This window comes from Pelophylax lessonae (assembly GCF_965119305.1).
Source record: "Pelophylax lessonae genome assembly, chromosome: 2".
NCBI lineage: Eukaryota > Metazoa > Chordata > Amphibia > Anura > Ranidae > Pelophylax > Pelophylax lessonae.
The window spans coordinates 583,050,988-583,077,094 of record NC_138769.1 but is presented as its reverse complement, the minus strand read 5'-3'; the positions used below and the strand labels follow the sequence as shown (position 1 = coordinate 583,077,094).

At 46.6% G+C, this 26,107-nt stretch overlaps 1 protein-coding gene across 1 annotated transcript in view; it reads left to right on the top strand.

The window, feature by feature from the left end:
* The window catches only part of POU6F1 (POU class 6 homeobox 1), a 220,988-nt gene that overhangs the window by 91,544 nt on the left and 103,337 nt on the right, over positions 1-26,107 (top strand). Inside the window, exon 6 of the mRNA XM_082247200.1 lies at positions 16,670-16,798. Coding sequence (XP_082103326.1) covers positions 16,670-16,798 — 129 coding nt within the window. The remainder of the gene's footprint in view (positions 1-16,669; positions 16,799-26,107) is intronic.

Here is a 26,107-nt window from a genome sequence, read left to right as displayed (position 1 = left end):
TGAAGCTGCGTCTGTCAATGAACTTCAGAGAAAAGGATTTTACGGTAAGCCAAAAATTCTTTTTTTTGGATGTTTTTGATAGGAAGAGGGTTGACACTCTTCATCCCCTTCTTTGCCCATGTAATTACCCAGTTGAACTCTTATCAGTGGCAGAAATATAATTTGGGCAAATCTTTCCTCTTGCTGAACTTAAGCTGGAAGTGCTTTGCCAGTACATTCCAGAAAACTTGAACAAGGGTTTTTGTCAGGGTTACCTGATCCGAGGCCGAAGTGCTGAGAGGGCTCCCCTTGCGGCTCAGTGCGGCGCACCCCTGGAGATGGTACAGAGGGTGTGGCGCCCCAAGTGGCACGGGTTACCAGCTGCAGGCAGGTAGGTAGAATCAGGAGCAATCTGAGAGCGAACTGGAACAGGCTGAAATCACAGCAGAGTATGTCTTTCAAGGGCTCTGAAGCAGCCGGGCTACCTTGTGCCGAGGAATAGTCTCTAGTAGCGGAGACAGGTACTGGCCGAGGTCTGGGACTGGGTCCGGATGCCCAGACGGGCCAGTCTCTCTGAGTGTCTGTTGTGGAACTCCCGGATCAGTCTAGGAGCGTGAACATTATCTGCAGGCTCCCAGGAATTTTCCTCTGCAGAATATCCCTTCCACTTGATGAGGTACTGGGTTTTTCTACCCCTCTTTCTGCAATACATTATGGCCTCCACTTCGTACTCTGCTTCGCCTTCCACCAGGACTGGAGGAGGAGGCAATTCATCCCTACCAGAAAAAGGACTGGGTACAACTGGTTTTAGCAGAGATACGTTAAATACTGGGTGAATTTTGTAGGAGCTGGGTAAAACCAGTTCGAAAGCCACAGGGTTGACCTCCCTTTTGATCTCAAAGGGTCCAACAAATCTTGGACCCAGTTTCCGGGATGGGCAGGAAAGTTTCAGATTAGCTGAGGAAAGCCACACTTTGTCCCCTTTTTTAAAGGTAGGTTTGTTTCTTTTCTTTTTATCATAGAACCTCTTGTAATCTGTTTGTGCTTTCTGGATGGCCTCCTGAAGGAATAAGTAGTTCGTCCGGATAGAATCAATCTGGTCTTGGACTGCAGGGACAGATGCCTCAGGAAGGGTATTGGGCAAAAAGGAGGGATGGAACCCATAATTCGCCCAAAATGGGGACTGGTTAGTGGCGGCATGTACTGAATTATTGTATGCAAACTCCGCACATGGGAGAAGGGATATCCAGTAATTTTGGGCAAAAGTACAGAAACAACGAAGATACTGTTCTAGAGTCTGGTTTGTTCTTTCTGTCTGGCCATTGCTTTGGGGATGGTAAGCGGAAGAAAGACATATTTTAATGGACAAGGTCTTAGAAAGATCCTTCCAGAATCTGGAGGTGAACTGTACTCCTCTATCGGAAACAATATCATCCGGAAGCCCATGTAGTCTGATTACTTCCTTGATGAACATTTTTGCTGTTTCCGGGGCTGATGGAGTGCCGGTCATGGGCAAAAAGTGGGCCATTTTGGTCAGACGATCCACTACCACCAAGATGGTAGTAAAACCCCCAGAGGAAGGTAAGTCAACAATAAAGTCCAATGAGATAATCTTCCAGGGTTGCTCAGGGATAGGTAGAGGCCTTAACAGACCCCAGGACTTGGTGTTGGACCCCTTGTAGCACTGACAGACCACACAGGAGCTAACATAAGACTGGCAATCCTTCCTTAAATTGGGCCACCAGAAGGAGCGTTGGATAAGCTCAAGGGTCTTTCGTACACCAAAATGTCCGGCCAGCTGATGGTCATGGAAAGTCTTTAGAACTTGGAGCCTGACTGGTTGGGGAACGAAAACTTTGTCCTGGTGCCAAAGAAACCCGTCTCGACTCTCCAAGGAGGGTACTTCTGTGTCCGCATACTGGGTGGATGCCTGTTTAATTGAGGATTTTAATTCTGGCTGGATCAGGAAAAAATGTTGTGCTGACAGAATGGTACTTGGTTCCACAGACTCAGGGGTATCAGGGAACATTTGGGAGAGGGCGTCTGCTTTCCCATTCTTGGAGTCTGGTCGGTAAGTTATGTGGAAATTAAATCTTGAGAAAAATAAAGCCCACCGGGCCTGTCGTGGTCTCAGACGTTTAGCGGCCCTCAGGTATTCTAAATTTTTATGATCCGTGAAGATCATAATTGGGTGGGCGGCACCTTCCAATAAATATCTCCACTCCTCCAAGGCAGTTTTAATGGCCAACAGTTCTCGGTCACCCACGTCGTAATTTCTCTCTGAGGGGCTCATCTTTTGAGAGAAAAAGGCAATAGGGTGGAGTAAGGCCTTAGGTCCTTGGCGCTGAGACAAGATGGCCCCTGTGGCTATTTCTGAGGCGTCTACCTCTAACACAAAGGGTAAAGCTGGATCTGGGTGCTGTAAGACTGGTGCAGAGGTGAACAGTCCTTTGAGTTTGTCAAATGCTGCCTGAGCTTCTGGGGACCATTTGAATCTGGTCTGCTGACGAGTCAGCTGAGTAATTGGTGAAATGATAGCTGAAAAGTCTTTTACAAATCTTCGGTAAAAATTAGCAAATCCTATAAATCGCTGAACACCCTTCTTATCTGAAGGGGCTGGCCATTCAAGGATAGCTTTCACCTTTTGTGGGTCCATTGCGAGTCCCTCGGTAGAGATGATAAGACCCAGGAATTGGATGGAAGTCTTTTCAAATTGGCACTTTTCTGCTTTAATGTATAAACCATGCTTCCTTAGAGTTGCAAGGACTTTTTTCACGTGAGCTCTGTGGAGATCCAGGGTAGCAGAGAAGATGAGGATGTCATCTAGGTAAACGATTACGAAATAGTCCAGAAATTCCCGGAAAATATAGTTTACGAAGTGCTGGAACGTGGCTGGGGCGTTACATAATCCGAATGGCATAACTAAATATTCAAAATGTCCGAACCAGGGTCCTGAAAGCTGTTTTCCATTCGTCCCCCTCCTGGATATGAACTAGATTGTAAGCTCTCCGTATGTCAAGTTTAGTAAAGAGCTGGGCAGTTCGGAACCTTTGGAAAAGTTCAGGAATGAGGGGAAGTGGGTACCGGTTTTTAATAGTAATTTTGTTAAGTTCCCTGTAATCCACACATGGCCTTAGTGAACCATCCTTCTTCCCGACAAAAAAAATTCCAGCTCCAGCAGGGGAGGAAGAAGGGCGGATGAATCCCTTTTCAAGGTTCTCATCAATATACAGTCGTAAAGTCTCTAGCTCAACCTCCGATAACGGAAATATACGCCCGAAGGGGATCTCGGCACCGGGAAGCAGTTCAATGGGACAGTCGTAAGGTCGATGAGGTGGGAGAACATTAGCCTTCTTCTCATCAAAAACATCCAAAAACTCGTGTTAGACTGTAGGTATAGCCTGACCAACATCTGGAATTGATTGGATGGTTGAACAACTAACGGGACTGCTAACCCCGGGAACGAGGCAGTGTTGCAGGCAGTAGGAAGAGGGAAAGGAAATCTCCTTCTTGGCCCAGTTGATCTGTGGATTATGGGCCTGCAACCAGGGAATTCCCAGGATGATGGGGAACATGGAAGTGCAAAGGATGTCAAAACAAATTAATTCCTGGTGCCCAGAGTCTGTTATTGTGAGGATGGGCTTGGTTTCCTGGGTGACATGTCCAGAACTGGGCAAGGAACCATCGGCCAGATGCACCTCAAGTCGCTGATGTTTATTGCAGAGGGGTGCACGGAGTCTTCTTGCCAAAGTCAAGTCCATAAAACAGCTGCAAGCCCCCGAATCAACTATGGCTAGGAGTCGGACCTCCTCTTCCGCCACCTGTAGTCAGACAGGAAGAACGAGATGAGACGGAGAAGATCCAGATACTTGGAAGTAAGAACTTTGTGGGAGGAACTTACGGGGTCTCACGGGGCAGTTTCGTAGGAAGTGTCCGGACCCTCCACAGTAGAGACAAAGATTGGCTTGTCGGCGGCGTTGTCTTTCATCTGCACTCAGTGAAGAACGCACCAGGCCAATCTGCATTGGTTCATCCTCTGCATGGATAGCGGGGAAAGGCGCTGGTGCTGGAGTTGGAGTGAAGTGGTAAGGGGCCCTAGGCAACATCCAGGTTGGGCGAGAAGTCTGTGAGCGCTCAGACCGACGCTCCCGGAGGCGCCTATCGAGCTGGATAGTAAGTTGAATCAGTCCCTCCAGGGTAGTGGGAGTCTCTACCCTGGCCAGCTCGTCCTTAAGAGATTCGGATAATCCCAGACGGTATTGGTACCTAAGGTCCGCCTCATTCCAGCACGTATCAGCAGACCACTTGCGGAATTCTACTGTGTAATCTTCGGCGGGCCTTTTTTTTCCCTGCTGGAGGGAATGCAAGGTAGCCTCAGCCGTAGCCACACGCTGAGGATCATCATACAGTTGGGCCATTAGATCAAAGAAGGTGTCCATAGAATTGAGAGCAGGGTTCTTTTTGCTCCAGCAGGCCATGGGCCCAGGCCTGGGGCTCCTCCAACAGCAATGAAATCACAAATCCAACCTTTACAGTCTCTGAAGTAAAAGTACTAGGCTGGATGGCCAGGTATAGTTGGCAGGCGTTTCTGAAGGCCCTGAATTTCTTCCGATCACCGGAGATGCGTTCCGGTATTGGCACCCGTGGCTCTGGAGAAGGAACCATAGTGTGGGAGGAAACCGGCTGTCCTGTAAGGGGTGGAGCAGAAACTGTGCTGGTGGATGGAGGACTGAGGTCCGCAGGAGAAATTGTCAGATGTTGCAGTCGACCTTCCAGTTGGAAGTATCCCTCCTGTAGACGCTGTACTGCCTGGGTGAGGGCAGTGACCTGCTGGCACAGAGCCTCGAGTGGGGAAGCACCTCTGTCGGCCTGACATGGCTGGATTATACTGTCAGGGTTACCTGATCCGAGGCCGAAGTGCTGAGAGGGCTCCCCTTGCGGCTCAGTGCGGCGCACCCCTGGGGATGGTACAGAGGGTGTGGCGCCCCAAGTGGCACGGGTTACCAGCTGCAGGCAGGTAGGTAGAATCAGGAGCAATCTGAGAGCGAACTGGAACAGGCTGGAATCACAGCAGAGTATGTCTTTCAAGGGCTCTGAAGCAGCCGGGCTACCTTGTGCCGAGGAATAGTCTCTAGTAGCGGAGACAGTTACTGGCCGAGGTCTGGGACTGGAGCAGGCAGCGGGAACCGTGGTACAAGCCGAGGTCATGCACAGGAGAAAACCAGAATATCCGAGGTCTTGAAGCAAGCCGGGGTCATACACGGTAGGTAACGGAAGCAGGGTCAGTGGGAGAAGCCAAGGGTCAAACCAGGAGCAGGAGATCAAACGGAATCAGGAACAAGCCGAGGTCACAAAAGGAAATCCAAACAGGAAACAGGAAGCACAGGAAGCTGAGAGATAATCCAGCAATGAGTCTGATCCTATGGCATCCTTTTATAGGCCATTTCCCTGACAGGCCAGGCTATGTCAGTTGAGTCAGGAATGTCCATTGCTATTACTGGCAATGTTGCCAGTTCTCCTACGGCCATTTCCCTGACAGTTTTATCCATCCGTGCACATCACTTGCTGGAGCAAGATTCTCCCTGGTATCTGAAATCTGTCAGAGATTCAAAAGTGCTAAAGTTTACGATTTCGATTTGCAAAGCTCTTACAATCTGGTGTGTATTAAGGAGGAGGATTCGGGGAAAATGATGTTTAAAACCTGTTTTGGACATTTTGAATACCTTGTACTGGGTTATGCAATGAACCAGCAACCTTTAAACACTTTGTATACAATATATTTTATTTAATGGGTTGGTGAAATTCTCGTGCTGTCACTCTATATAAATCCTTATCTCCTTTAATGCTGCAGGTACTGTTATTGGTAACCTACACAATACAGATATTTATAGCAGGGGGGGAGTACCGCGCTTTAAAGGTGCTTAGTGCATATTATTCATATAAATACATTTGCTTTCAGTGCTTTCAGATATTGATAATATAAATCCCTATGTGCTTAAAAAAATACTTCTATCTAATGTATAAATTTTCTCCAGTGTATAAATAATTAATAATAAATTAATATCTCTCCAATATATAAATATTTCTTATAGGTGATGTAAAAATTAGTGCTTCATACAATCCATAAAAATTATTATAAAGGTTATTATAAATAAAGTGCCAGTGATAAAATTATGTGCTTTTAAACCATCAATAAATATATCATTCAAAGAGTGGTAAAGTGCCAAAGTGTCCTTAAATTAAGTTAAATAAATAAATAAAGCTGTGTGTGTTCAAACGACTCTTCTTTCCCAAAACTCATGCAGGTGCTCTTCCATGCAGTGGCCACTAGGTGTCCTAAGCGCTCACCTCAATTGCCTTTAAAAAAAGCCTTGTGTTATTTTGCTCATGTATGGTATTTCCTCCTTCTCTATGGCGTGTAGGTCTGGCTACTAATACCCAAAATTCTCCTTTATAGATCGATTTTCCAAGGGGTATGTGTGGAGCCGTTGTATCTCCAAAATAAATGGGCCACAATAGTGAAGTACCGTTTGGTAATTTATTAAAATAGACTTAAATAACAGACTCACATTATACTCCGTCTTTCCAAATGCATAACACTCGTATTGCCGCTACGTCACTTCCGGTTTGGCGTCCTACGCGTTACGCTGCGTGCCCACACAGCTTCTTCCAGGAATCCCTGGAGGAAGCTGTGTGAGAACGCAGCATAACGCGTAGGACGCCAAACCGGAAGTGACGTAGCGGCAATACGAGTGTTATGCATTTGGAAAGACGGAGTATAATGTGAGTCTGTTATTTAAGTCTATTTTAATAAATTACCAAACGGTACTTCACTATTGTGGCCCATTTATTTTGGAGATACAACGGCTCCACACATACCCCTTGGAATATCGATCTATAAAGGAGAATTTTGGGTATTAGTAGCCGGACCTACACGCCATAGAGAAGGAGGAAATACCATACATGAGCAAAATAACACAAGGCTTTTTGTAAAGGCAATTGAGGTGAGCGCTTAGGACACCTAGTGGCCACTGCATGGAAGAGCACCTGCATGAGTTTTGGGAAAGAAGAGTCGTTTGAACACACACAGCTTTATTTATTTATTTATTTAACTTAATTTAAGGACACTTTGGCACTTTACCACTCTTTGAATGATATATTTATTGATGGTTTAAAAGCACATAATTTTATCCCTGGCACTTTATTTATAATAACCTTTATAATAATTTTTATGGATTGTATGAAGCACTAATTTTTACATCACCTATAAGAAATATTTATATATTGGAGAGATATTAATTTATTATTAATTATTTATACACTGGAGAAAATTTATACATTAGATAGAAGTATTTTTTTAAGCACATAGGGATTTATATTATCAATATCTGAAAGCACTGAAAGCAAATGTATTTATATGAATAATATGCACTAAGCACCTTTAAAGCGCGGTACTCCCCCCCCCTGCTATAAATATATTTTATTTGCATAGGCTTCTACCTTCAGGTGACTAAACAGCTGCAAAACCTTTGCTTGGCACACCCCTAGGCTTACTCCTATAACCCCACCCTGCTCTACAAGTCCTCAATTTTTCCCTTTTGCTCATTGACGGACACAGCTGCAGATCTTCATAACCGTTGGTTTATACTGCCCCCTACAGGAGTAGGAAACTAGGCAGAAAAAAAGTTTGGCTACGCCCATGGGCAGTCCCAGGGGTATACTCCCTCGCTCTGCTATAGGCATTCCATTTTTTTTTTTTCTGTCTAGTCAGGAGTAAGGACCTAGTTCCTTGCTGGGATCTTTGGTCCTGCCAATTTTTTTTTTTTAGATAGAATTTTTTTCCTCCTGGATTTCTCCTGTGAGATCTACAATCAACTGCCTAGCTGGGCGACGGGCAGGATAATCTGGATCCAGTGGTCCCCCAAGTCTGACAAGCGAGCGCGTGCAGACCTTAGCTCCGCATTAGTTCGGCCGTGACCTAGCCCCACTGGACAGGGGCTGACCTTCAAGTTAAACGCCTTGTGAGGTCGCATACAACTGTTTTTTTGGCCGGGGTTGCAGCGTTCCTCCTGGCTGACAGCCCCTCATTTCGATAAAGAGGGGTTCTGTCTGGAGCGGTGTCTGCCTGGTTCCTGGTATGGTGAGTAGCTGTCCCCCCTCTCCTCCTGGGGGGTTTGGGAATAACGTGGGCCCCTCCTTGGGTTGGTCAGACCCCTGGGTTTCCCTACCTTCCGTCAGGCACCCCTCCCATCGTCATCTGTCCCCCATCCTACTCCCCCTCCCCCTCTCCCTCCACATATGTTGGGGCCGTTTGGGTGGTCTTGTTCAGCTCCTGGGGTGGGGGCAGGGCTCTATGCTGGCAATAAGGGCAAGGGGGTGCGCCGCCAGCGACTGGACGATCGACTATGCGAAGGGGGGGTTGTACCTGGTAGGGGCTCCTGCCAGGGCCCCCCATCCTGCCTGGGTCTGTCCTTGAGGCCTGGGTTTTCTCCTGGGTCCCTGTAAACCTTGTGGTGCCATGCAGGGCCACCATTTTGTTGTAGCCTGTGTGTTTCTATACACGGCGGCCATGTTTATGTAGTTTGGCAACCATTTTGCGGTGGTTTGCCATTGAATATAGTGCCGGCCATGACAGTGGAGCCCTGTGGGCGGAGATTTTGGCGGTGGGAACCCCTCCTCATCCCCTGGTGCTGACTCCTGGGTCCTTTCACTTCCTGATTGCCTCACGTGGAGTGCAGATTATCCTGGTGGCTGCGGGTGCCTGTTTCTGCTGGGTGGTGATCGCTTGGTGCTTGTGCCTGGCGACCAGTTGGAGCTGCCAGCGCGATGGAGATTGTCTCTTGCAGTGTTTTACACTTTTTGATGTGGTCCCCCTGGTGACTCATGGAGTCTTTGGAGCACATCTCCCCACTTGATCCCCTCTCTGAGGCTGCGGGGCCCTCTGGATCCTAACCATCCATTTAATCCATCGATGCACTGACGGTGGTCCTGGAGTTCTTTGTGTCCCAGGTGGAGGTGGTCTTCGGGTGACGGGCTAGCAAAAAGTGCCCCCCCCCCCTTCCCCTGCCTCATCTGTCTCATCAGATCCTGAATCTGATGTGGCCGCTGCAGACGTAGGTCATCCTGCTGTGTCTGCAACCACACGCCCGGAATCCTCTGATAGTGAGGATGATCCAAACAAACCTGGTCTGGCAAGCCAAGAGCAGGCTTCTCCAGACCAGCAGACAAGGCTCCTTCAGCATGAAGGTGCGCCCTCACCCGTATCGGGGGTCGGGGGACGTTTTTGCTGGTTTATGGACCCGTGGACTTCCCTGGTGCAAGACAAGTGGGTCCACAAAGTCATTTGGTCCGGCTACAAGATCGAGTTTCGCTCTTGTCCCCGGGCAAGGTTCTTTCCTTCCAACTTGCGTCTGTCCTCGGACCACTTACAGAGTCTGTTTGGGGCATTACAAGATCGGTTACATCAAGGGGTGATTTTCCCGGGTTCCGATTTTGGAACCTTTTCAGGTTTTTTACTCAAACCTTTTTACAGTTCCTAGAAGGAAGGCAAAGTGTAGGAGTGCTTTGTGCAGGAGCAGAAGTCCAGAATGGAGTCCATTTGCATAGCATCCCTGCATCAGGGAAATTTGCTCGCCTCTATCGACATCAAGGATGCTTACATTCACTTTCCAATATGTGTCAGTCACCAGCGCTTCCTCCTCTTTCCCGTGGGAGAGGAGCATTATCAGTTTGTGGCGTTACCCTTTGGTCTCGCCTCTGCTCCTCAGGTCTTCACAAAAGTGTTAGCCCCAGTGCTAGCCTTGCTATGCCAATGGGGGATTGCAGTACTGGGCTACTTGGATGATCTCCTTCTGCGAGCAGAGCCTCACTCTGCTCTGGTGTAAAACCTAGAGATCACAATACGAACTCTGCCAGAGTTCGGCTGGATTCTGAATTTTCAGAAGTCTGCCCTGGTTCCGTCCACAAAGCTGGACTATCAAGGTCCGACTCTGGACTCGGCCTTAGCCAGAGTGCTCCTTTCTCTGGACAAACTCCAGAAATTGCAGGCTGAAATTCGTCTCCTGCTTTCCAACAGATGGTCATTCCTCCAGACTTGCATGCAGGTGCTGGGCCTGATGGTGTCTACCTTTGAGGCGGTTCAGTTTGCATAATTCCATAAGAGGTCCCTGCAAAGGGAGATTCTGATCAAATGGGACAAGACTCTGCAGTCTCTGGACAATCAGATCCAGCTGAGTCAGGGAACGAAGGAGTCCCTGATATGGTGGCTTCGTTCTCCAGCGTTTCGGCTGGGCAAATCTTTCCTCCCCTTGTATTGGACAGTGTTCACCACGTATGCCAGCCTGTCTGGCTGGGGAAGCGTCCTCTGCAAGCATTCTGCTCAGGGCATCTGGACGCTGGAAGAGTCGAGACTACCGATCAATGTTTTGGAACTTCGAGCGATCAGCCTGTTTCTGGACCATTGGACGGATCATCTTCAGGGTTGTCCAGTGAGCATTTATTCAGACAATGCCACAGCTGTGGCTTATGTCAATCACCAAGGGGGCACAAGAAATGTCCTGGTGGCTCTGGAGGTAACCGGCATCCTAAAGTGGGCAGAACGGTTCGTTCTAGCCCTCTCCGCCATACACATTCCTGGGGTGGAAAACTGGCAGGCGGATTTTCTTAGTCGGCAGGCGTTTTACCAAGGGTAGTTGTGTCTCCGGTGGGGCATCCCTGAGGTGGATCTGTTGGAGTCTTGGCTCAACAGAAAGATGCAGAGGTTTGTGGCTCGGTCAAGGGATCCTCTGGCGGACGCCACAGGTGCGCTGGTAGCACCTTAGGGTCAGTATCATCTGATTTACGCCTTCCCTCCTCTCAAGCTGCTGCCAAGACTTCCACACAGGATCAAGACAGAAGGGATTCCGGTCATCTTAGTGGCTGCGGACTGGCCTCGCTAGGCTTGGTATGCCCATCTGGTGCGGCTGGTCGCCGACATTCCTTGAAAGCTACCTCTCTGAGGATCTGCTGTCCAAAGAACCGATCTTCCATCCTGCTTTACAGTCGCTGGCTTTGATGGCCTGGCTGTTGAACGTCAGATGCTGAAGGACAGAGGTTTATCTGAGTTGGTTATTCCTATACTGTTAGAAGCTAGGAAATCTACTTCTAGGAGGATCCACCATTGTACGTGGAAGACGTACATTGCGTGGTTTGAGTCTCTTGGGGTTCATCCTCGCTCCTTCTCAGTGGCTCGGATCTTGACCTTCCTTCAACAGGAAGTTGAACAGAAATTGGTCTTGAGTACCATCAAGGGTCAGGTGTCGGCTTTGGTGGTCTTCTTTCAACAACCTTTGGCCACACACTCCCTTTCTTCAGGGTGTCCGACACTTGGTTCCTCCAGTGCAGGCACCATTGCCGCTTGGGGACCTCAATTTGGTGCTTTCGGTCCTCCAGAAGCCTCCCTTTGAGAACCTTCGGGAGATTCCCCTGCTTACGCTGTCCCAGAAGGTGGCTTTTTGGGTGGCAATCACCAGGCCTAAACATCCAAAGGAAATTGCCTTGTATGCCTTGGATGTGGTCTGGGCAATTAGGGCGCACCTAGCAGCTATGGAGTCTTTCAGGAAGTAGGACTCTCTTTGTGCTCATGGATGGCCCTCGTAAAGGGTTGTCAGCTTCCTCTGCGACCATTTCCAGATGGATCAGACAGACAGTGATTCAGGCCTTTTCAATCAAGGGTCAGGTTCCTTGTTTCCGTGTTAAGGCGCACTTTACTCGGGCGCTTAGTCCCTCCTGGGATTTCTGTCATTAGGCTTCAGTGACACAGGTTTGCAAGGCGGCCATTTGGTCATCGGTGCACACTCTCACAAAGTTCCTCAACTAATAGATAAAACAATAAATACAACAGTGCTGCTCAAATAAAACAACTTTGTGTTATAAGATATAAATGAGCAAAGCCCAAGTTCTCTGTGTATGTCCAGATAATGTAAAGCTTAAAGCAGTATTAAAACCAAAAGAAATTGTTTATTAAAATGCAGCTTACCATTTCTTAGATTTGATTACTGCATTTGTTTTTTTGCCAAGCTTTCTTTCTTTTATTTTTACCTGGTGATCAAGCCAGTAAGTTGGTTGTTTTTTCAAATGAACAAGCTCTCCTGCAAATGTAGCGCTCTTAAAACCTTTATCCCAAAAATAGAAAAAACTGTTGCTGTAATTGCTTGCATAACTACAATGTGAGCTGGAGTTTGGCTTCAAGTTGTTTACTGTATCTAAATCTGCTAGTGCATCTAACACACCTCTCCCCCTAGACTGACAATGCTGCTGTCCAAAGGTGTTTCTTTTGCTCCTTATTCCAGAATGGAGTCACACTAATACAGAATGAGTGTTATTTTCCAGATCACAGGTGAAAACAGAAGCAAAAATGCCTTAAAAAGAAAACGAATGCAGCCACTGCATCTAATGATTGGTAAGCTGAAATACATTACATATTTGGTTTTGGATTTAATACCGCTTTCATTAATGACCATTCCATTTAACCCTGTGTGGATCCAAATTGTACGAAGAAAATGTAAACTCACCACATAAACAAAACATCCTTTGAGTAGATACAAAATAACAAACCTCAATAAACAAATTATTATTTTAATAATCAATGTTCCTTCTTACAATTGTGCTACCATGCAGATAGCAGGGAACACTGTGCTTTATTCTGCTTTTTGAGGACTATTTTGTATTTACTCACAGTAATAGTGTTGAGGTTTATGTGGCAAGTTTCCACTTTTGTTTGTACAGAGTTTGGATCAACACTTGGTTAAATGGAATGTTCATACATTAAGTTTTACATTTTCCTGGACATACTGAGCAGCAGCACACAGCAGCTGGTGACTACAGGTTTATCTCACTCTCTCACACCCTCTTTTAAGTCCGGCCCTCCTTGTCACCTTACCCCCCTTGGCTGTGCCTGTAAACAAATCCCCCATGACATCAAACTTTACCAGCTTACTTCCCCAAATCAACTCAGCTCACATCCTTCCCTGCAGGATCTCCAAGTGGACAATGTACTCCCACCCTGCCTGCACATACTGTAGTGTCAGCATCAGACAGCTGTAGCTAGGCTCTACCTCTGGATTGTTTCACAGATGGAACTGGAATTGGGTTGAGCATCTGAATGAATGCAAATTAGAGAACGAAGAGGGCACAGAGAGAGTGTGCCAGAGACTGCTGGGAGAGAACGTAGAATTCAGACACTGGAAGCAATGAAACTTCTGCTGTCCCCACAGCCCTGATTCTGGCATAGAACCTGGGACTTAGCTGTAGCGGGACAGCTTATCAAAAAGTGTGACTATGCTGGTAAATCCGTGGGCAGTTGGTAAATATGAGTTCTTTATAGACAAAAATAATAATCAGCATACTGCCATCACGAAGGCACAAGAAGACAACAAAAGAGCCTTTTATACATAGTTAAAGAAGGTGAGACCTGCACCTCAACCCAGGAGACGAGATATGATGGTCAGCTATAAATTTGAAGTTACCATGCCTATCCAAGAAACAGGGACTAAATACATCGGTCTCTTTGTGGTCAGGATGAAGATCAATCTGGCAGCAAATGAACTCTGTTTCCCTTACTGATAAAATACATCATCATTCATGAGTATATGTGTAAACCTGCTGTACCAGACCTATTTCTGAAATCCAGTACCTCTAGCTCCAATAAGTGGTTAATGGTTTTCAAGGATATTAAGTCAAGGCAACACTGATTGCAGGAAAACGGGAGAACATATATGATATTTGATTTAATGGAAATGCTTTGGTTTACAGGAGAATTTTGGGGCGCCAGAGTCAAATTGGTGCAATTTTTGACTGTCCACCCTGAGAAGAGGAGTGAATCGGGCATTCAGAGGCTGCCTTAAAGGGGAGCAGAAAAAAGTTTGGACTCATGACCATGCCCATGGATCTGTGCATGTGCATTCTAAAACCCTTGGTCTGATGCTGAGGGTCACTGATGTACACGTCCGCACACTCATGCGTGTACGTGTGAGCATATTTCAGCATGCAGGTCTGATATTAACTGTGGTGCCAATCACCCTATTTAAAGCACAACACAACCTAGTTGCAGAGTGACATTTAATTCTTGTGACCCCTGACTTGTGCTTCTGCTATTCTGCGTTTAACCTGGTTTACCTCCTTTCTCCACTGTGCCTGTATTTCCTGCTGCTGATCTTGGCTTGTGTTCTGACTTTGCCTTCTGCCTGCTATCTTTATACCTCCGCTGCTCAGTTGTTGCTGACTTCTGCTTGCTCTGACTACTATTCTATTTCTTGCTCTTGCGTGTTCCTGTTCCTGAATAGCAAACAAGAAGCTAAAAGTTACAACTTGGCCTACCATATATTTAAAGGAAAGACTTAGACCAAACATAACCTCTAGTCTAGCCTTACCTATTCCTTAGTCTAATAAAATGCCATCCCATACATAATTTTCATAATATTTTCTTGTTAGCAGCTGTAGGCTTGATGAGGAAATTGCATATTTAAAATTTCCTTATAGTTGTCTCACAATATCTGAGAAAGCCTCCAATATCCTGGTTACCTTAGCTGACTTTATACCAAAGGAATGTCAATATAAACTGACCAAGTCCTTAAAAGGTCACCATGTTGCTTGCAAGGGGAGTTTGCCATATGTTGGCCATTTCTTTACACACAGGTCTTATATACTACAGCTATAACTTGGAATATTCAGTCTCTAGAGCTGCTATCGTGCATGTGTCTGGTCTGATTATATGTGCCACCCCGCAAAAGCGGGCAGGACTCAGTGGCGGAAACAGCATCTTTAGTTAAGTATTTTTGTTATATTTTCTAATGCTATTACATTTTTTATCTGTATCTGTCATTACTTATTAAATGTTTTACTTTTGAATATTTGTGTGATCTCTCTTTGCACAACTTGAATACAACCACAAAAACGTAAACTATCATGTAACCATGAGAAAATAATGTTCCCTTCAGCTGAACAAAGCAGTGCTGGGACATATAATGTTCCCTTCAGCTCAACAAAGCAGTGCTGGGACATGTATTCTCTGTCAAAAAGTAATATTCAGATAGCTCTGGCAAACTGGAGGGTCTTCATAAATACAGATCTTGCCTTTTAGACAATCATGAAGTTCAGTGTTTGGGCCTACCAATGTGGTACCTGTCAAGTTTGAGATATGAGAGCTGCCATTGCGGACTTGTTTTTGAAGGTGCCTTTACGTTTTGGGATCTTTCTTACCTTTGCTTCACAAGTTATATAGACTACGTTTACATTACTGCAAAATGCATTTTAACACACGGTTATATGTGCATTACTGTATGCTGCCATTCATGTTAAATAGGATCCTAACACACATATACAATATGAAAGATACTGGATCAAACGCCGCCAGGTGGTCAATCCACCAGGTGATTGCTGTGCACCCAGCCAACATTAGGCAACTGGGCTGGTTACCATGTGGTCACTGACTGGTCATCACAGCAGTCACATGGTACAGTTTACAATGGGGAAGGAGGGAGATTAAGGCCGGCCATACATGGGTCGAATTCCAAAAGAATTTTGATTTGAAAATCACATCTAAGAATTTTTGTTTGAATTTCACACCATTAGTGGACTGCAGCAACAGGCGATTTTCGTGCGGCCATCGAATTTGAGTGATTAGGCATGTTGTAAATTTTTGGAAAAATTAACAATTTTCTAATGAATTATGGGAGAATCGTGTGAGAAATAGATTTGAAAAAGAAATGCGCATGAGCCCAGGAAAAGAAAATTCCCGGAAAGAAAAGGAGATTTCCAGCCACAAAAAAATCATATGAAAATGGTACACATTAAACGAAAATCCTTTGTTTTTTCCCCTACGAGAAAAATTTTGGAGTTTGTCCCTTCGAGAACTTTCGTAAGAAAATTCTGAATTGTCTGTCGAAAGTTCTGTACACACTATACGAAAATCGTATGAAATTTTTTTTGGATGAAAATGTTCGCCGATTTTCTTATAGTGTGTACGAGCCTTTAGAGTTGCTACATAAAGCCCATTATTTGCAAGCAATTAAACAAAGGGTTAAGAAGCATTTGAGAGAACTGGAAGTGCTTATCATTGTACATAAAGTCAAGTTTTTTTTTTTTTTTTGTGCATGGTACAAATTGTAAATCTGGTGAAGACATAGAAGAATCTGTGGAATGAGCATGAACTCAGTATTTAGAAGTGCTAGTGACCTTATATCTTATGTTAAGCAGTTGTATACCTCACATTTCAAAATTTGTGTTAGTTCGTTTATCTGCTTTGTATAGCTAAATATAAAAGGATTTAGGCCCCTTTCACACTAGTGCGACTTGTCCCGCGATTTTTGACCGCAAAATATCATGACAAGTTGTTTTCCATTATTTTCAATGAGCCCCATTCATATCAGTGCGTTTTGAAGTCGCACCGACTTCAAAGTAGTTCCTGCACTACTTTGCCACGATTTGATTGCGTCTTGAGCCATAGCCATTGCTTTCAAAATCGCGGCAAAGTCGCGTCAAAATCGTGCCGCAAAATCGCGGTAAAACCTTGTCGCATAAGTGTGAAAGGGGCCTTAAGAAATAAGTCAAAACTGTAAAAGTTATATAAATAAATAATAACCAATTGCAGTTTGTGTTACATACCAAAACAAAAATTCTTAATAAATTGTAAATTTTCTTTTTTTTTTTTCAGATTAGTGCTGCAACTCTAGGGGGTCAACCCCAGTTGCTGAGCTCGCTTGCTGCAACCCCTATTATTGCCAATGCTATTCCTGGAGTACAGGGCATCACAAGTCAAATAATAACCAATGCACAGGGTCAGGTAATCTAAGCTAACTAATTTACAGTTTTTAGTGGTATTAGTTTGTCATTTTACTTTTCAGCATCTTCTGTATAATTCGGCAGTTTTATTTTTAATGCAAAGGTTCATGGGTGTGACCTAGCTACCAAAGTTTTTTGTTTTCTCCTCTAAATTGAATTTTAGAAGAAAGCTTGCAAGCAATTTGACTTCAGTACAATATGTTTAGGTTACTTTCATTTATGATCCAATAAGTTTTTATTAAAGTTTTCAAGGAATAAAACAAACAAACTATAAAGAACATACAGCGGGAGTACAGAGTCAAACATAATACACAGCCAAAGGGGACTCGGGGAATCCCACAGGTAGGTTCCCCTAGCCCCATCAGAAGATCCATAGTACAGTGTCAAATACAACAAAGAGTAAATATGCTTGCATAAAAGGTAGGTGGCAGAAACCAGTCATACAAGACCATGAGACAAGAAACTGAAAAAAGCAGCAGCCTACGAGGGATCCCAAGAGGCGCCCCAGGCACCCCAAATGGGTTGAAACTGTGCCTAGAAGCCGGCGCCCCCCCAAGAACCCCCAGCCCACCTACAATGCCTCCAAGGCCTATAGTTCTCCATCTCCAGTAGAAAGTAAACCATCAGTAATATAGACACTGTACAGTGTAACAAGCGTAATCCAGTTCAAAAAGTTCAAGGGCAAACCCAGCGTAGGTTCGAAAAGAGAAGAAGAGCAAGATTGAGAGTAGGAGAAGGAGAATAAAGACAGAGAGGGGAAAAAAGGAAAAAGAAAAGGTAAAAGGTAGTTACCGTCAAATAATTAACTACAGCAGTGCATTTACATCTATACCATTAAGACATATGAGTAATAAAAGTCAAGAACCACAGATAAGAATACATCATGAAGGTGGGTGTAATTGTGCCCAGGTTGACCATTTGTGGGTGAATGATTGCAAGCAATTGCACGTTCATACTGATAATGGGTATTTACCCTATTAAGGACCTCAGAAATATTTAGTGCCAAGTTGGTTTTCCACTTGGCAGTTATGGTGACACGAGCCGCCATGAGAATATGAAAGACAATAGTTCTATATTGGGACGGGAAAAGATCCAAGTGTATATTTAAGAGTGCTGTGTGCGGGTAGCTTGAACAATAATGCCAGTAGTAGAGGATATTAATGTGAAAACACTTTTCCAAAAACTAACCACACTGCGGCACTCCCACAGCAAGTGAAGGAGTGTGCCCAGGTGCCCACAGCCTCTCCAGCACATTGGGGAAGTGTTGGGGTATATTCCAGATAACCAAACGGGAGTTAGGTATCCTTTTATGCAGAAATTTCAAATTCATGTCCCAATGGTTGGTGCAATGTGTAAGAGTAAAACTGGAGTGAAAGGCCTTACGCCAAGCTTCCAGTGGAAATTGGTGTTTCAAATCTGACTCCCAATTAAGAACAAAGGGGGGATACTTCCGGTTCCGGCGCCCATGTGAGAGGCTGTGTGGGACATCGGCTCCGGGCAAACCTGCATAAAAGATCGTTCTCCCCGGTCCACACTAACCATCCGACCCCACGGTCCGACCCTACGCCTTTGGAAGACCCAGAGGGATGGACAAATTTCTTCGCCCGAACGGCTCCGCCGCACCGCCGCAAATTGAGCCCGCGGCTTCATCTGCGGCCTACACGGAGGCCGTAATGGCGGACGCCGCGCCTATACCCCAGCCGGCCCTACAAGGTCAGTCCTCCCTGCCCATGCCTGAGGCCCAAATCGCCTCTCTAGCCCAGGCGGTGGCCAGCCTACTATCACCCACCATCACAGAGGCAGTGGATAAGGCGATAACCCTGGGGATGGCCCAGCTGCAGAAGGAACTGGGAGACCACACACGCAGGCTACAGGAGCTGGAACATAGGCTTTCAGATGTGGAGGATGAGCTCCAGGGCTCATTCTCGATGGACCAGCAAGCCAGGCAGACCCAGCGCTATCTATTGGACAAGCTGGACGATCTAGAGAACCGATCTCGGAGGAATAACCTCCGGATCATAGGCCTCCCTGAATCATACGGAGCAGAAACGCTAATGGATTTGACCACTACCCGCCTCCCTCTGGCCTTGGGAATTCACACAACATGCATTGCTGAGAGAGCACATCGCTTGGGGGCTCCATCTAATGACAGGAAAACACCCCGCCCTGTCATAGTGCGGTATCTAAACTACATGGACCGCCAAAATATCCTCAAATCGTTTAGGAACTCTAAATCGTTCCAAGTTGATGGCCACAAGTTGTTGGTCTTTGCAGACTACTCGCAGGAGGTTACCAAACGCAGAAAGGCCTTTCAGCCAATATGCCAAGCTCTCTACCGCAAGGCTATCAAGTTCACCCTAGCATACCCTGCTACCTTGCGTTTAACCGACTTATCAGGGGAACAAAAGTCTTTCACATACCCTGAGGAAGCTGTGCACTTTCTTGACCGCCACTTCAACGTTCAGGTGGAGCCACCAGCAACACCGTCTCCCCAGCGCCCCCAGGGGGCAAGAGAGCAACGGAGTCCACGGAAGGAGCCGACGAAAAGGCAACGCACCAATGGATCGTCGTCCAGTCGCAGGAATCGTTGAGCGACCCCACGCACCTGCCGGTGCTGGCCGCTCTTTTCTCGTTTTCTCCGGGAGGAGACCTTAGCTCTGGTGTCACCTTACCTACGTGACATATACCCTTTTCATAAATCTGGGCAGTGACTGCTGGCTATGATGCCCCTACGGCTCTAAGAAATACGGATCTGTATCCCGTGCCTCGGCGGCTCGGCTGCCCCCTCTCATGATCCAGCAAACTTTCGCTGCCTTGAAGGTATAGGTAATAGAACATGTTCTATACTTATTGTTTATATCCATTAACCTTCTGATGGTTTAATTCCTGTTATGTTTTATTAAGTTGACGTTTACCTGTTACTGAGTAATCACAGTTTCTTTGTGACTTGGGCCACGGCCTTATTACTGGTTTCTGGGCTCGGTGTCCCTTTTGGGCCGTGAGGTGTCGATACTTGAAGCGATCTCGTTGCCTATTTTGGACGCTGACCATAGAAACCCGGTAACGCTGTCCGTCCGCGTGCCCTATTACATGAGGAAAAAAGTGAAGTGTCCACAATGTTTTTGCCCCCTATCCTCCTTTCTAGCCCTAGCCCCTGGTGGGCTACTTGTGCCCCTGTCCCCCTCCCTTGACTTGCCAGATGTACGGCCCTTACTGGGTCACCTGCTAATTATCTTTAGTCATAGGTTAAATTCTACCGGGTGCCGTCTCAGACCTCCTACTGCTCTCAAAGGCTTCACGGCTCAATCTAGCTTTTATGATCCCCCATGACCATTGTCTCATGGAATGTCAAAGGACTTAGGTCACCTCACAAACGAATGGCCGTCCTCAGACACCTGAAACGTCTGAGGGCGGACATTGCAATACTGCAGGAATCTCACTTAGAGGAGAGAGATTTCCACAGAATGCATAAGCTCTGGGTGGGACAGGTATTTGGTTCACCAGCAGTGAAAGGGAAATCAGGGGTACTGATTCTGATCCACAAGAACTACAAAGTCACAGTCCATGACAAACACTTTGATGGGGAGGGGCGCATCGTCATTCTGCATCTCAGAGATGGGGTGCAGGAGTGGGCGGTGGCGGGTGTGTACGCGCCTACCGCCCCCTCTGTTTCATTTTTTCAAACACTGGCTAGTGCCCTAGCACCTTTCCTTCATCTACCATTACTAGTGACCGGTGACTTCAACCAGCTCATGCAACCCTCTGAAGACAGATCACGGGCCACGGGGTCCTCATTCTCTAAGAACACATATCATTCCCCTTTATTGCTCAACTTGGCGGAAAGTTTACAACTTACCGACACGTGGCGCTTGTCGAACCCCACAGGCAGGGAATTTACTTTTTACTCTCACCCCCACAACACCCTCACGAGGATAGATTACGCATTCGCCAACACTAAAATGCTCCCGTACACTAGCTCACCGAAAATCCACGACATAGCTATTTCGGATCACGCTCCCATATCCATCGATATCTCCATACATGCAACCGCCCCTTCCTTCAAAAATTGGAGATTCCCCTCCTACTTGGCCAAGGACCCTGGGATTGCTACCCTTTTAGGCGACGTTTGGGCCGACTTTGTCAACATCAATGACACACCTTCCATTTCCCCGACGCTTCTATGGGAATCAGGTAAAGCAGTCCTGAGAGGACGCATCATCGCATACGCGGCGGCATATAAAAAGAAGGTGGCCAAAGCCTATACGGAAGCCAGCGCCTCCCTTAGAAAAGCACAGACCGACCTCAACCTTGATAACTCTCCGCCTAACAGAGACAGGTGGCGCAAGGCGAAGACAGAATTCGATACCTGGGCTGACAATAGGGAGAGACTCTACAAATCCCACCTGGATTGGAAGTTCCACTCCTTTGGGAATAAACCTGGAAAGCTGATGGCCTCTTTGTGCCGCGGACCTTTTGAGCCCACACTTGTATCCTCCCTTAGGGGGGCAGATGGCCAGCTTGTAGAGTCTCCCACCGAAGTCAACAAGGTATTTGCGGACTTTTATAAGTCCCTGTACGGATCCGAATCCTGCGATGAAACTACAGCTGCGCGATGGTTGTCATCGGTGGCACTCCCTACGGTATCCCCGACCCAATTAGACTCCCTAAATTCCCCTATAACCGTCGAGGAAGTGCGGAAAACTATTCTAGGACTGTCACCAGGAAAATCGCCCGGTCCCGACGGTTACACTCCGGAATTCTATAAATTGGCAGTAGACCACTTGGCCCCTACCCTACAAAGCGTCTTCAATCATATTATGTCAGGCCATCCATACCTGCCGACTGGTTACCGGGCACACATTAAGCTGATCTACAAAAAGGGGAAGGACCCGAAGGACCCGGGATCTTATAGGCCCATCTCACTATTAAATGTGGATTCGAAGCTGCTCTCCAAGATCATAGCGGACAGATTAGCGTCTATACTCCCGTCCCTTATACACCCAGCCCAAGCAGGATTTGTTAAAGGGCGCTCAGCAGCCGCCAACATTAGAAAGGTTATAACCGCCCTGGAAATCACTAAAGCGAACCCTGACAACACGGCGGCAATCATCTCTTTAGATGCCGAAAAAGCCTTCGATAATGTTAATATACAGTGGCTAGACAAAGTACTGATACGCTTTGGCTTCTCCGGCGCTTTTTTACACACAATTAGAACCATGTACGCATCCCCCGAGGCTCAGGTGGTAATAGCAGGCCACATTTCGGAACCTTTTAAGTTATACAAGGGTACCAGACAGGGGTGCCCTCTATCACCCCTGCTATTTAACCTGGCCCTGGAACCATTGTCCAGATACATGCTGCATCATCCTGGGCTCCGGGGGATCAAAGTGGGCCAGGAGGAACTCCGTACCGCCATGTTTGCGGACGACGTTCTGATATTTACCGCAGACCCTAACCATGATTTACCGCTTATACAGGACATGTTTGCAGAATATAGATTATGTTCCGGCCTCCGTATAAACTTCGCTAAAAGTGAAATCCTCCCGCTAAATACAGTTCATACTCCGCATTGGGCATCATCTACCCTCCTTCGGGTCAACAACAGTCATATTACTTATCTGGGCATAAAAATAGGTCGTTTCTCCTCCTCCTTGTACCGTCTAAATTTCACACCAGTTATCGATAAAATGTGCGCAGAACTCAAAACATGGGCGAATTTGCCACTCTCCTTTAGCGGTAGGTGTCACCTATACAAAATGACCACCTTCCCCAAACTCCTCTACCCTCTCCAAACTTTGCCACTTCTCTTGAAACATGTAGATATCTCTAGACTACACAAAGCTGTCTCTTCATTTCTATGGAAAGGGAAACGCTCTAGAATATCGATGGCCAAATTACACTTAAACAAACGGGATGGGGGCATGGATCTTCCTGACACTCGGTTGTATAATGTGGTCTGCCTTGTGAGGAACTGTATAGACTGGTTGAGTCGTGAATCCAGATATACCAACTATGCCTTGGACTCAGAATTAGCCGCTCCCTGGAACCTGGCGGCACTGCTGCACTGTGGAACAGCTGATCTCCCGGTGTCGCTGCGCGGCAATTTGCTGCTCAGGGATACTGTGATGGCTTGGAGGGACCTGAGGAGACGTTTTAAGTTGCCTCAGCGCCTCTCCAGGTTCTTGCCTATATGTAATCACCCCAAGTTCCCACAGGCCCAGCAGTGCTCTGCTTATGGGGACTGGTCAAGGCGAGGTGTTACTAGGTTTGCTCAATTGTTTGATGAATGTTCAGGTATGCCTCTCTCGTTTGACACCTTTGCTATTCGTTTTCATCTGCCGAAGGGTCACTACTTATACTACAGACAATGCCTAAGTTTTGTGGACTCAATCTGCCGCACGCCCCAAAATCGCTTTGCCACTTCACTACTGGATACGTGGATACAACAGGGCAAACATAAGATTTCCCACCTATATAAGCCCTTGCTTGCTGCACTCTCTCAACATGTCTCTGACCAAGTGGCGAAACCGTGGAATGCTATACTCCACTCTGATACAGCACATCACCGCATCCTATCCGGATATCTCACCACCCGCCGATACATCACAAATAAGTTTTGGAGGGAACAGCAGTTCAAACTTCTGCATCGGGCTTACTTTCCACACATAAGGTGGTCCGCAGATGTGTCCCATCACTTCTGTACGCTGTGTAAGAGCCAATTTCCCTCTTTGCTTCACAAACTCTGGATGTGCCCTCCCATCGCCTCTTTTTGGGACAAGGTCTTACGGTATATATCGAACTACACGGGACTAATGCTACCAAAGGACATTTACCTCCTGCTGTTTGGTGATCCATCGTTGTCCGATATTCATATACCCAAACACTCCCGGAGTATTTTGTTCAACAACAAGCCATGGATACTCTCTTGCCTCATGATAGCTCGCAGACTAATCCTGAAGCGGTGGTTGGAGCCATCTCCTCCCACAACCAAAGATCTCCATGTGGACTTATCTAGGCTGCGTGACCTAGAATTTACAGGCCTGCAACACACTCCCTCTGCCACCGCCCTACGCTTTAACAGGAAATGGCATCTCTTTCCCACAATGGCAGAGGATTCTCATAGTAGACCTGGTCTGGACATTTCAATGGATGCACAAGATCTGGCAGATCCCTCTTCCTTCACACCTTGGTGCCGCTTCATTCCTAACTGCCCTCGGCAAAGGCCCGATCTATCTTTATCATTATGGGGCACCATGACAAGCCATACGGTCTGTTGGGGATTTGATATTTATTTACTGCTATTATCTAGTTGCTAGCTGTGTAGTACTAGTTACATCTTACTGTTTTGTATGTGCAGAGAGTGCTTGAGACGGTGCCCAACGTTGACACTAAACGTTGCCTATGTTCATTTTCCTCCCAGGAGCAAATATAGGGGGCTTTGGCCCCGTTATACCACATGTATCAGGTTTACACGCATATGTCTGGCTATCCATCCTCCCCCCCCCCCCTTTTCCCTACCTTCTTCCCCTGACCCTACCGTTTCCCTTCTTAACCCCAGAAAATAGAAAAATGGTATCATTACTATCATTAATATCATTAATATTAATACCAATCATATCATCTGTTGTTGATACCTTTGGTTACAGAGATTACTGTTCTGTTATCCCTGGAGTTCTGTACGCACATTCGCTTATTTTTGATTCATGACCGATTGCCATTTACTGTGTATCCACACTACTTGTTCATTGTATGGTTGTAATGTATTTCTGCTGTAATGCGTTGAACTTCAATAAAATGTTATATAAAAAAAAAAAAAAAAAAAGAACAAAGGGGGATTTATTGGTGTCCTGTGGGCCGCTTTGCAAACCTGCACCACCGACGCCTGATGGCGGAAGGCCCAAGAGCCACTAAGCGCCCTCGTAGAATGCGCCTTAACAGGGAAAGGAGGATCCTGAACCACAATGGAATAGGCCTGCACCACCGTCTGCCTGATCCATCTAGAAATAGTTGCAGCAGACGCGGCCAGTCCCTTACGGGGTCCATCCGTAAGGACAATAAGAGAATGCGATTTTCGGAACGACTCAGTCGCCACCAGGTACACCCTGATTGTCCGAACCACATCCAAAGAATGTAAGGCAATCTCTTTAGGATGCTTAGGATACAAGGAAGGCAACACAATGTCTTAATTTAAATGGAAACCAGAGACGACTTTAGGAAGGAACAACTGGCAGGGATGAAGCACCACTTGTCTCTGTGAACCACCAGATAGGGGGAAAGACATGACAACACAGCCAACTTGACACCCTGCACGCAGAAGTAGTAGCAACCAAGAAGGCTACCTTCTGTGACAGAGTAAGGCGAAAAACCTCACAAATATTTTCAAAAGCCGGTTTCTGACGAACTGACAGCACCAAATTGAGGTCCCACGGAGGTAATTGGGATCTCACCGGGGGAGCCAGGTGGCAGACCCCCTGAACAAAAGTGTGTAAACCAAGGAATTCGTGGTCAACGGGCGCTGAAAAAAAATTGCCCAAGGCTAAATACTGATCTTTGGAGAAACTCCAAAACATGAGACACCGAAAAGGAATGGGGGAGACCCCCCCAAGACTCACACCAAGCAATGTACGCCCTCCAGACTTAATGATAAATCTTCCTAAAAGTAGATCTTCTAGCTTTTAACAGCGTCGGAATCACGATTCAGACACCCATCTATCCCTCAGCACCTGGCTTTCAACAGCCAAGATCGGTCCTTGAGCTAACGGATCTTCTCTGACAGGAAGTCTCCAAGGGACAATGGCGACCAGCGGTACTAGGTCTGCATACCAGGACCCGCGAGGCCAGTCTGGAGCCACTAGGATGACTGGAACCCCTTTTGCCTCGATTCTTTGCAGGAGTCTTGGCAGAAGAGTTATCGGGGGAAATGCTTACATCAGACGATACTGGCCCCAAGGAGCCACAAGAGCGTCTGTGGCATTAGCCAGAGGAGCCCGAGACCTTTGTATGAACCTCTGCACCTTCCTGATGAAACGAGAGGCCAACAAGTCCACATTGGTAGTCCCCCACCGGAGACACAGTCGATGAAACACCTCCTGATGGAGAGGCCATTCTCCCTGATCCAACGTCTGCTGACTGAGGTCATCCGCCTGGCAATTTTCTACCCCTGGAATGTGTACAGCAGAGATGGCTGGAAAGAACCGTTCTGCCCACCTTAGCATGCGGGCTACTTCCAGGGATGCTAGGACACTTTTGGTGCCCCCTTAATGATTAGCATATGCCACGCCCGTGGCATTGTCCGTTTGAATCCTTACCG